The sequence below is a fragment of the Drosophila virilis genome, chromosome 2 (assembly GCF_030788295.1).
Source record: "Drosophila virilis strain 15010-1051.87 chromosome 2, Dvir_AGI_RSII-ME, whole genome shotgun sequence".
NCBI lineage: Eukaryota > Metazoa > Arthropoda > Insecta > Diptera > Drosophilidae > Drosophila > Drosophila virilis.
The window spans coordinates 14,016,587-14,029,289 of NC_091544.1; the positions used below are offsets into that span (position 1 = coordinate 14,016,587).

A 12,703-nucleotide genomic window follows, 5' to 3' on the forward strand; every position below is an offset into this window, starting at 1 on the left:
GGCGAGCGCCAGAGAAGAGCGCCAACGCAGCGGCAACTGCCGCTATTGCTGTTCATTGCGCCATATCATTGTATTAGTGAGCGGCAAGTCAAAATGTCAATGTTGCTGGCTGCTACGCTTGCTCTTTTGCTCTCGCTCTCTCACTCTTTTTTGCTCTGGGCCGACTGCGGCGCTTTAGCACTTTGGCTGGTTTTACTGGCCGCCAAGCCAATTCAAACGCTCATTCCATTTCATCCGCTCGTCCGCGTCCGTCAACATCCCACTTAACGTTTTTTTTTCTTTCGGTTTCTAGCGCACACGAAGGCTGCGACTCGGCTTCACACACACATGCAAACACTCGGCTATTTATCACATTTGAAAGCCGCCATTACAATAACACAAAACGGGAGCAGAGCGTAGACGACGATATTATTATCCACCCAACGGCGACGACATCGATACCAACACCAACAAACGTCGTAAAACAGGCGCGCGTGTTCGTCGTCGTGGCAGCCCCTCGAAACCCACACACACGCACACACACACACACACACACACATACACAGTCGCTCATTTGTACACTTGAACACATACTAAGGCGCACATCGGCTCCAACCAACTCTTCCGCCCAACCACCGCCCCTCCCCTAACCGACAGCCCAAATCTGCCGCCCTGTCCGCTAACAGTTCGGTTTTCGTGATCGTGCTCTCGTTCGTGCCCGACGTCGTCGCGACTCTGCCAGCGGCAGCAGCAGCAGCGACAGCAACAAATATTAACATTCAGGGACAACGACAACACGGCGACGGCGTCTGCGTCGACATCCCTACGTTTCAGTTCTGATTGGAGATTCGTGCGCCGCCGTTGCTTGCACGCGGCAATTGCTCAGCTCAGCTGTGAATTATATTAAGTTATTTTCCAATTCCAATTCCAATTCCGTTTTCAACTTATTCACAACTGTTGCAACTCTTGACTATGCTTTTTGCAATAACAAAAGAATAACCAAGTAAAAGAATACAAAGTATAACGGAGCATTCAAGAAAACCAATCTGAAACAGTGCCTCAAGTGTTTGTGCTTACAGTTATTTTAGCAAAAACTTTCCATCGCCTAGAAAAACAACAACAAGAAGAACCAGAAAAAGACAGCAACGAGCGGATTACTAAAGCTTCCAAGAAACGGTAAGTACATAGATATACACACACACACACACACACATATGTATCTATTTATTTGGTGCATAGAAAAGATGCAACAAACAGTTACAATTACATACAAATCTATGAATGAATATGTTACACCAAATACGACCCGACCCGACCCGACCTAACCAAACTTTTGACCCTGTCCACCTTTGCACCTCTCCATGTAGAGTCGTACAGGTCTCCAACTAGTGCATCTCTGGGGGTTTTTCGTAGAATTTCAACTTCAACTTGTGACTCCAAATTTGTATCTAGAACTTATTTACGTGTGCTTAAATTGTGCAAAATAAGTTTTATGTTTTGAGTAGTTGCAGATTTTATGACATGCTAATAAGTATATGTATCTTTACTCTCTGCGGGGTTTTAGGATTTAAATGAATATATGTAAAGTAAATAAATACTCTCATCAGAAAGTTATATATTTTAGACTTTCAGGTAAGAAGAGAATTGTTCTTTGTTTAAATCTAAGTTGAATATGAATATATAAATATTATGTTTTTAATAATATCCGACATTCGGAAATAAAAAACGATATGCAAAGCGACTTTTCTCTATGGGATTCAAAAATAATATCTTATTTAGTCCTTAAGATGAACTTGATTCTCGAATAAATATTTAAATTCAATAAATTTATTTTTAGTATATTTAATTCAAGTTTAAGTCAAAGTGAAAAAAAGTATAGAAATATTTAAATCCATGCCAACATTTGTAATACATCGCGAAGGCAGTCGGGCATATTGTATCTCATAGTACAAACAAGTAGTTGTGCATTTTATATAGATACAAAGATACATAGATACATAGATAGAAATTGGTTTGTTGTTGCTTTTCGGTTTTGCTTCAGTGATCTTTGTCATTTTCCCTCTGCCATTTCCTTTTTGTTTTCCAACACACAAACGACTCGGCCCAATCCCAAACAACGTTCCGAATCGGATCCGAATCGGATCGAATCGGATCGGATCGCAATTGAAAACGGTTCGGCGTTTCGGCGTTTCGACTAGCCCAGCCCGCGCTCGTCAGTCGTCGTCGACAGTCAGCTCGGCCGCACCCCTTTCGCGCTGCAAGCGCGGGGCGAGGTCGCGGGATGGTGCAGCGGGGCAGCCGGGCAGCAATCTAATAGATCCCCAATTCGCGTGCAGTAGCTGGCTGACACATTCCATTGCCTGGGCCACTGTGTCCATGTCTATACACAATAGCAAAAGCAACGGTACTTGAGCCGGGCATGATCGACCAGACGATACCCTGCACACAGCTACGAATTGCGTTCGCCTAAATTCCTACTTTCATCTATACGTAGACACACACACCCATACATACATACAACATGGGAAAATGCATTCTCTAAGAACTAGGGTATTTCTTGTTTGGAGAGCCAAAAGTCACATGATTTAAACTGTAGATTTAACTATAATAATGCGACAAATAGTCGCATTGTCAAAATACATAAAAACTTGCTCTTATTCAATGGCACAAAAGCCACCCACATATCCACCCGTTCTCAATGGGTGCAGGGTATGAACACACAACAGCGCGTAATTTCTGAATGAACTGAGCGAGTGCGTGTCTGTGTGTGTGCGTGTGTGTGAGAGAGAGAGAGAGCGCGATCTATGCTTTGAGCAGCATAAATACATGCATGCATACATTCGAATAAGCATTAATACATCTCCCTCTCGCTGCCTCTCGCTCTCTGCGTCTCTTGCACTGTCTCACTCGCTCTCTGTGTAAAGTAGCTGCTAGTGCAATTCCCAGCAGCGGCGTCGTCATCACTTCCGCTGCGGCGTCATGACAACCCTGGCGTACGACCAGCTACAACACCTGTGCGTTTGGGCCACACACACAAATTATGCAAATCACATTAAAATTGTAGAAAAAAAAAAATAACAAAAAACAAATCCCAATCTCCAATCTCGATTTGCTTTTTGTCAGCTTAACCTACTTCACACACACATACACACACATACACACACACACACGCACACACACATGTTGACATGTTTGTGTGTGTATGCAGTAAGCGCAAAGGAAACCCACTCAAACAACAACAATAATAACAATCGCTCAACTAATCACACATAAATATTGCTGTTGTTTTGTTAATGAAACAGAGCAGCAGCAAAAACAATAATAGCGCCTTGTCTCTCTCTCTCTCACTCTCTCCCTCACTCTGTCTTTCTCTGGCCGAGCTTTTCAACGGCGCACAACTTGCGCTCACGCGCAAAAAAATGATTCTCAAATTATAACTGTTGTTCAGCCGGTGATCGCGAGCAATTAAAGAGAGCGCAAAACACAGTCGCGCCAGCATGACTAACACTTTTCAACTGTTGCTGCTGCTACTGTTTAGCTGCCTGTTGCAGCACCCAAACAAAAACAAAAACAAAAAACATTCATGACAACTGTAAACTAAAACAAAAGTACGTCAGCTGCGCTGCCACCCACACACACACACACACATACACACACAGCCATTGCAAACATGCAGACCTGCTCTCCCGGCAACTCTTGCCTGGGACTTTTTCTAGTTGCTGCAGGGATTTTTTTTTGGCGCACATCTTGCTTAAGCCACAATTTACAAAATTATTCATAAATGCCGCACAATGCGCTCGCTAACTAATTTGATCTTTTCTTTTAGTTATTGTTCGCCTTTATTTATTTAAGTCATCGCAGCTGTAAGGCTCTGCCTTAAGAAATTCGATCAAAAGAGCAAAAATTCCCAAAAACAAAAATGGCCAACAACAGGGAATTATTGACAATGCTCTTTAAATCCAGAATATTGCCATATCAGTTGCTTCTGCTGCTACTTTTTGTATTCATCTTTTTCCTTTCGGCTGAATTCCTTAGTTTTTTTTTTTTTTGCATTGTTGTTGCTGAATGGTTCTCTGATTTTTATCACTTGACGTGCTGCGCTTTTATCTCAAGCGGCTCATCAACTTGTGTCAGACACAGACACACACACATATATACACTCACATGAATACGCATGTTCTCTTAAGGTTTTATGCAATTGTTTGTGCGCGATATTAGCCTTCGGCGCAACAGTTGCTCAACAGTAGCTCGCCCCAAGGAAAAGCTACAGCTACAAAAAAAAACAACAACAACGGCAAAAGCGGAATTTAAAAAGTGGAACACAAACAGCAACAACAAAAAAAAAGAGTCTAAAAGCAGGCAAAATAAAAGAAAAGGTCAGTGACCAAAATATGTTTTGCAATTGAGCAAAACCAACAAAAACAACAACAACAACAAAAGTAAAGCTTCAAGCAGAAAAGAATGTAGCAAAAAGCAAGCGAAGTGATAGCAACAAAACGACGAACAACATTTACGAATTTCTTTAAACTTTTCGCTGCTTCTTCGCTTTATTTTATTTTTTTTTAGCAAAGGAAGTGGGCTAAAAGTCGAAAATTTGCAGCGTCTGCCAGAAGGATTTCAACATGCACGTGACCAGCCAAAGCTTTGCTAAGCTCATAAACAGCAAACGACTGAAATAGAAAGGGAGAGAGAGAGCGAGCGAGCAATAGAGAGAGCGCGAGAGTTGCGCACATCCGTCTGAAGCCTATTTATTTTGTAAGCGCTTTAATTCAATTAACGCCGCCGGCGTCACTGTCGTCGCAGCTCAATGTCCAATGTCCGCGTCAAGTATTCGCCCAGTTGTGGCAAGGCGAAAAAAATGTTTCCTATTTTGCATGCGATTGGTCAAAGCAACGGCGAAAAAGCACTGAGGACTTATCCATGTGTGTGTGTGTGTGTGTGTATATGTGCCTGGGCAGAAAAAGGCAATATCAGCAAAAATAAACACACACATACATACATATACAAATAAGCAACTACGAAATGCAAATGAAATGTAATTGAAAGCGTCGCTGTCACTGCCGCTGCCGCTGTCGCTGCTACCCTTAAGCTCTTGCCAGGGGACATTGTCCGTTTATGGAACAGTGACAACTGTGCAGTTGGAGGGCGTACAGAGACACAGTGGTTGACAAACGTATTTGTCAATTAGGATGCCCAACAATTTTGGTTTTTATGCTAAGCAAAGCATATTTGTGACACTGTGCACCACGCACAAAGCAAAGAGCACATGACAATAAGCAAAAGCTGTGTGTTGTATATTTAATCCTCTCAAAGAGGATTTTTAACGCTGCGTCGCTGCCTTTTGCACACGACACCAACACACACACACACACACACACACATACACTCACACAAACGGACAGACTGACAGGCAGACAAACAAACTGAAACAAGCAAATTTTTTTCTCAGCCGTCAAGGAGCGCGCACAAGAGGAAAGTCACCTCTAAAGCACTCAGCACAAATACATATCCCCAACACAGGCGCACGCATACACACACAGACGCACGCACAGTGCGCGATAAGCTTAATTGAGTGCGCGACTGGTGGTGGTGACTGCGACTGCGACTGCGGCTGCAGCTAAGGTGGAGCAGAGCAGCGAACGGCAGGCATACACAATTTTATCAAGGGGCCAAACGTCGATTGCACAAACACATACACAGGCGTAGCACTCACATACACATACAAATATACGCTAACACGCCAGGAGAGCAATAAGGAGAATAAAAAAAAAACATACACGCAGGCAGCGACAACGACGCGTCGCGACGTCGTCAATTCGCCCCCAGCGCCAACCCCAGCACCCGAAGAGAAAGCGGCGAACGCTGCTGCGTGCTTTTATTTCGATAGTCGCTGTCTCTGCCGTTTCTTTTGTTTGTTGTTGCTGCTGCCGGGCCGAACGATCCTCATGTTCGCCTCGTTCACAGCTGGGCGGTGCGGGTGGACATGCCGGCGGCCGCTCACGCAGCTGTTTTAATAAAACTCTACACTTATGAGTATAGAAATGTGTGTGCTTTGGTATTTACACGCATGTATGCTTTCCAGAGGATTTCTTGCTGGACGCTGTATTTGGGTCAGCTTTTTAAAAATATACATTTCTAATTGCCATGCAGAACGCAAGGAAGCGGCACATACACCCAGACTCGTTAAATAGTGTGTGTGTGTGTGTGTGCGCGCAGCTTTGCGTCATTGGCAATCCCAAAAAAATGTGTGTAACTAAATATGTCGCTTTCCGGTGCGCGTGAGAGCGCGAGACGCTCTCCACAAATTCGCTTTCTATTGCTCACTCCCGCTCTGGCCGGTTGCTATCAATGCTGGTCGCAGTGCATGAAGCTTTTAAGATCGCGCGCTCTCCTGCTCCTAGCAAAAGGCATATTTTGTTGCTCATTTCAATTCACAGCAAAATTCTTTGCTCATGAGTTGCAGTTGTGAGTGGCTTTTATCTTTCATGCCTGTACAGAGCGTGCATGAATGTAAGCAATACAGTTGCACATACCTCTGTGTATGTGTGAGCTTCCTTGAAGCGTACGTTATCAGTGCTGCGGGTTGAGAAAACCACAAAAAATTGGATTTCGCCAAAGCACAATTCTCACCCCCCACCATAATCTGTCACACGGCTGTTAAAGTGCTGCAAATAAACGGCAAATGTTACTTAACAGCAAGACATAACAGCGCCCATAAGAATAACACTGCTTCAGCTGTTATTCACTATAATTTTTGTTAAGCATTTTTATAAATCACTTTCGATGTGTTTCAATCGGGCTTGGATCATACATAGTCTGATGCTTAATAGCATTAATTAAATAAACAAACGGAACAGTCAAGGAAAAATACTAAGTTCTATCCAACGCTGTGATAGATCTTATACGGATTTTGCTTCATCCGAAGTACTAGAAATTATACACCATTATTATATATTATATTATACACCATAATATTTCAAAATGGGGAAAATTACTCCAAAATGACTTAATACATCAATAGCTTCCACCTGAGGAATGGACCTATTGCAGGTTGGCTTTGTGGTTTTCTCTCTTCCACCTATTTACCGCCTATGTAGGTGGATTCTTTATTAATGTTATAACTAGTTTCAAAAGCAAATCGAAAAGGACTGGTGATCAATCCACAATTGAAACTGTAAGCTTGCGAAATGGGTTTTGGGAATTTCCACCCGCAAATGTGAAAAAGCGCGATTGTGTGAAACTTGTTGCTTTCCACTCGTTTAAAGATCTTTGTACAACGGAATTTGAGAGGCATTTTGTAATATTCCCACTGCTGGATGGAAAATGCAAGGATTTTAATGAAAGTTCATATGAGACATGTTCCACACTTTTCGAAAAATCCACTTTTTGTTGGAAAAACAAATTTGAAAATTGGCATCAAATTCATTTTCACAACCTAGATGAAAAGCGTTTATTACCTAATGCGCCCCGACGACCCTTTCTGTGGAAATGCCCGTATAACAGGTAAGCCGTATTTATATGCCTAATCCACCGCAAAACGATCATCAAACAGCTGCGCCGATATCTTAAGGATCATAAAAGCTTTGCATGCATACGTATACCCGACCTGACAAGGAGTAGGCATTGCCCAAAAAGTCACTCAAGTCTACCCAAATCTAAATCTACTTCGCAGGCAGGCCCACGCAAAAGCCAGGTAAATTTCAACAATTCTCGCTATAAAAAGGACGCGCTTCACCTTTCCAACAAATTGTCGAGTCGCAGCTGTGGACGCAACAGCATCAGATAGAATATAAATAATGTCGAAACCAACTGGTATCAAACGTAAAAGGCCAACCAAATGGACATCTAGGCAGTCTAAAAAGTTGCTTAACTTCTTGCGAAAAAATCCTTACGAGCAGCCCAATAGTTTTGACTTTTACAGAAAGTTGTCGAAAACCTTTATGTTTGACTTCGAGGCGAACGTAATTCGATCCAAAGTCAAGCAAATTGTGAAAGCGTATAAAAACGCAAAAACTCTAATAGATGTCAACACGAATTTTCCCATGTCAGAAGTACTGGAAATTTGTCCGCAATACAAGGAATTGCACGACATCTTCGATAAGTCGCCGCAGCTCAACAGAAACGCCCCAATGAGTGAAATTCCCGAAGGTGGAAATATGGAAATGCCTGAAACTAAGCAAATCACTCAACCAGAAGATACTACATCAATTGAAATTGGAAAGCAGCCCGAGGAGCATCTCACCGGAAAACTCGACGCTGCGAAAGAAGTTAGAATTCATCGAAAATCGCTTTCACAACAGGATATTCGCCTGCTGGAGCTGCACCTGCGGGAAAAGGAACTAGATCTAAAATACTTTGAAATACAGACCAAAGAGCGACTGGCGCGTCTTCAGATCGAATCAAGGGAGCGCATCGCCATGAGAAAACTAGAACTACGCTACAGAAATTCAATAAATTAGACTTGTAAAATATAATTATTAATTATATTTCTATTTCATTCCATTTTCAAATAATGTTACATACCACTCATATTCCACGCTTGTTCGTGAAAATGTTAAAAAAGTGAATGCTATGAACAACTTTACATTGATCTGAATATGAATATCACCCATCTACGACGATCTTTCTTCCAATATTTAACGCTCTTTTTGCGCCGTGTTTACTGAACTATGTCAAACTTGCCTCCGCCCCCTCTGCCCGCTGTCTGCCCGTTCTCTACGGTATACGCACAGCGAATGCATGACCCGCATTTCCATGTCTAAATTAAGGACAACACCATAACAAAAAAAAAAAAGAAAAGAAAAGAAAAGCTCACAAGGCATCGGGGGGACAGACACAGTTGTGTGGGCCGCGGCGTGAAGCTGGCACAAAAACAACGCATAGATCAATAATGCTGACAGGCCACATGGAGTCGCAGAGCTGTTGGGGCAACTGGCTGAAAGAAGCGCCCTTCTCTCAAACAACAGCAACTGGCCCACTGTGTGTGTGCGTCTTGTGTGTGTGTGAGTCTACAACATTTTATGGTTGACAAAATGTCAGCGAAACTACAGCCATAAATGCCTACACTGTACAAAATTAAAGTTTAGTTTCTCCTTGTCTTTTAAATGTAAACCTTTTTCGGAATTCGATGCAATTTTACAATAGTATATAACTTGGGATATAGAACTATATGAATTAAGTTCGCAGCATCTCGAAATTTAACAGCGCTCTTGAATTTAACATTCCATTTTAGTTAACAGAACGTGTTAAGCACGTGCAGCTCTGTTAAAATAAGTTTGTCTGGCAAACGAGTTACCCCTGGTTCGACGCCCGTTTAAGTTGTCATCAGATAATAGTTTTTTTTTTATATATAATAAGATAGTATATGTATTTTATCTAATTTTAGTGATTTTAGATGCAAACAAAAATGAAATTGGATACTAATCTATATCGACAACATATTGGCTTATAGATTCAAATGTTGTACAGTGTATGCATATGCATTGCATACGGTATGCATGTTGTAATCGAGCCTCGCTATTGGCATACCCAAAGTTGGCCACCAGCCATCGACAGTTGGCCAACAGCTAACAAATCAGTCGACGATCCAGTTGTCAGTTGCCAGTCGCCGGTCGTCAAGTGGGGCTCACTGAAGCGGCAGGCCCCTGTAACGAGTTTTTGCTGTTTACAACACTCGACTCGTCCACTCGACACGCCCATTGACGTTCCCTTAGCCCTAGACCAGCGGCCGTAACAGGGCCCACAGCTTGGGCTAGTTGTCTTAACGCCTCCACAAATCGAACTAGCATAAAAAACCCAACAACATGAAAAACTTTACATGCCAAAAGCAGAGGGCGGCAACAGTGGAGACATTTGTTTGGAAATGTTTCCAATGCAATTTATAATATGAAATTCGAACTTATATATTAATATTTTAAATATGTATATGTTTGTGCAGGGTAACTGCTAGTCGTGCATACTCAATAATAAGCAAATACGTTATTTTATGTGCTTTGAGAAACCACAAAATGTACCCAAGGAACTTCAAAGTTGTGCACACATTGTTGCTTATGTTGTTGGCCACTGTGCGACATCGCCGCTGATCTGTGCTGCATTTTGGGGTCTATTATTAAATTTCTCCATTTCACACAGTCACAAACATGCGTGTGTGTGTGTGTGTGTGTGTGTGTGTCCCACGCAGTTACATTTCAATGACAGTTTCGGCCCAATGGACAGCGCTTAGAGCTTTCATTGCGAGCTTAGGACTTTGCTAGTATGTATGCAAGTCTACACTAATATGTGTGTGTGTGCGTGTGTGTGCATGTGTTTTGTTATGATCTGGCATTGGGCGGCCCACATGCCCATAGATACATATGTATATGTATGTGTATGCATGCATGCATGTAGTTGTGTGTAAATGGGGGCTGCTGCTTACGTGGCGACCTTTTTTTTTTTGTTTTGAGGCAAGCTTTTTGTTTCTGCCATTGTTGTATTTGCTACCACTTTGCCTACGTGCAAAGGAATTTCTACACTTGCGCACCAAAGCCAACGCGAATAAGGTAAAAAGCGACAACAACAACAACAACAACAACAACAACGGGACTTTATGACGAACGTCGACGTTAGAAAACGAAACGAAGACGAGAAAAAAATTAATGTATATAGGTGTCTGTGTGTGTGTGTGGCTGTGTCTGTATGTGTTAAGAGCCAAACGGCTCACACAATCAGTCAACAAATTGTCGCTGGAGGAGCGCTGGGCGGAGGAAGCATTAGAAAATCATAGAGCAATCGAGGAACCGAGCCAGAAACAGTTGGCGGTTAGCGGGCCACAGCGACGACGCCGCCGTCAACGTTGACGTCGACGTCGAGACGAGACGAGATGAGACGAGACGAGACGAAACGATCGTCGTAGCTTAGAGTAGTCGATGCTTGGGGGGTGGAGGGGCGTGCTGACTGGCTGGCTGGCTGGCTGGCTGGCTGGCTGGCTGGCGGTACATGTGTTTGGTGCCAACCTGCGATACCTGTTCCGCGTGACGGCAGCAGCGCCAGCAGCAGAAGCAGCGGCAGCGGCAGCAGAACCCTGCCAGTTAGTCAGTTGCCGCAGTCATCAACAGTTGGCTACCACACACACACACACACACACACACACACACACACACACACACACACACACACACACACACACACACACACACACATATATATACATATATACACATATGGATATGGACATGTTCGTCTAATGCTTTTGTCGCGCGCAGCCAACTCATTCACTCGTGTTTTTGTATACCCTGTGCCCATTGACAATGTTTAGCCAAAAAGGGGTATATGGCTTTTGTGCATAGATGTGTTCCAGGCAGCAGGATATTAATATTATTGGTGAGCATCAGCGAATCGATCCCCACAATCCCTTCATAAGGGCCAGATGCACCGAATATGGCAGCAAGTTGACATTCAACTAACGATAACGATAACTTAGCTTATTCCAAAAACGATAATTATCGACGATAATCAGCTGCAATCTTTTGAGCATTTATCGACAACTTAACAGGGTAACTCCTAGTCGCGCCCACTTGACTAGAGCATTCTTGTTTTTTTTTTCTGTTTACACAGCCAACAGCGCTGTAGGAAATCAAACAGACCCTGAGAGCTTCCAACGCAGCGCTCTCTTTCTCACACACACACACACACACACACACGCGTACACGCACACATTAAGAGAACAGCGCAAGCTCCATGACGGCGCAGGCTGGGCCGCTGCCGCTGCCGTCGTCGCCGCACGACAACACTGATCGGCTTTTGATTGTGGGGGCGATGTGCGACTGTGTGGGCCATGTGTGTCCCAAGTGTCACGCAGCAGCCCCCACATAAAAACTAGACAACACAACAATAACAAAAACTGGAGGCAAAGCATCAACCTACTTTTGGGCTTCAAATATTGAGTAACACTTTGTTAAGGGAAAAATTCATGTAAGTCCTATTAACGGGCTGCTCTTAAAAGCTCTGCTCTGCTCTTAAAAGTCTTAAACGGCTACCAACTAAGCTTTACATAAAGAAACTGCTCTCAAGGTTTTAGTACACAGAAAAGCAGGAGTTAAAGAGGAAGTTAGAGCGCTTGCATTTACATACAGACACACACTCGCGCACACACACACACGCACGCACATATTAGATCAGCGACTAAGTAGAACAACAATAATGTAAAAAAAAATAGTAACAATGGGCAGCAGCACTGCGATCGTTCGTGGTAAAGCTCCACCAGAAAAACAACAACTCAAAAGTAGAAAAAATTAAACAGACTGCAAAAAAAAAAAAAATAAAAAAATAAAAACCAACCAACAACACGCAATAGGGCAAGGCAAACAACAACAGCGCCAGCGGCAGCAGCAGCGACGTCAGCAGCGAACTGAGCTGAGCCAGCAACAGGAATTTACGATTCAGTGGCTACCCTGTTGTTGTTGTAAGTCTGTATGTGTACACACACACACACACACGCACACTTAAACATGCATGTATTTGTATTTGTGGCTATTTCACCTGGGTTGGGGCGCTCAGTATATGTGTATGTGTGTGTGTTTGTGTGCATGGATCTTCGCCTAGGTGCGCCTGTGTGTTAGAGAGAGCCTATTAGGCAAAGCACTCGCTTCCGTTGTAAGAGCATGCGGTAAGGGCAGAGGCGGGCACCGTTACGCCTAGAGTATAGAATAGACAAAAACCAAAAGAACAACATCAGCCAAGTATGTGT

At 43.2% G+C, this 12,703-nt stretch overlaps 1 protein-coding gene across 1 annotated transcript; it reads left to right on the forward strand.

Moving 5' to 3' along the window:
- Positions 1 to 217: 217 nt before the first annotated feature.
- LOC138910900 (uncharacterized) lies at positions 218 to 12,289 on the forward strand. Its single transcript, XM_070206966.1, has 2 exons — positions 218 to 1,155; positions 7,652 to 12,289. The coding sequence occupies exon 2, from the start codon at positions 7,776 to 7,778 to the stop codon at positions 8,436 to 8,438; it is 663 nt and encodes a 220-aa protein (XP_070063067.1). The 5' UTR covers positions 218 to 1,155; positions 7,652 to 7,775; the 3' UTR covers positions 8,439 to 12,289.
- Positions 12,290 to 12,703: the final 414 nt, after the last annotated feature.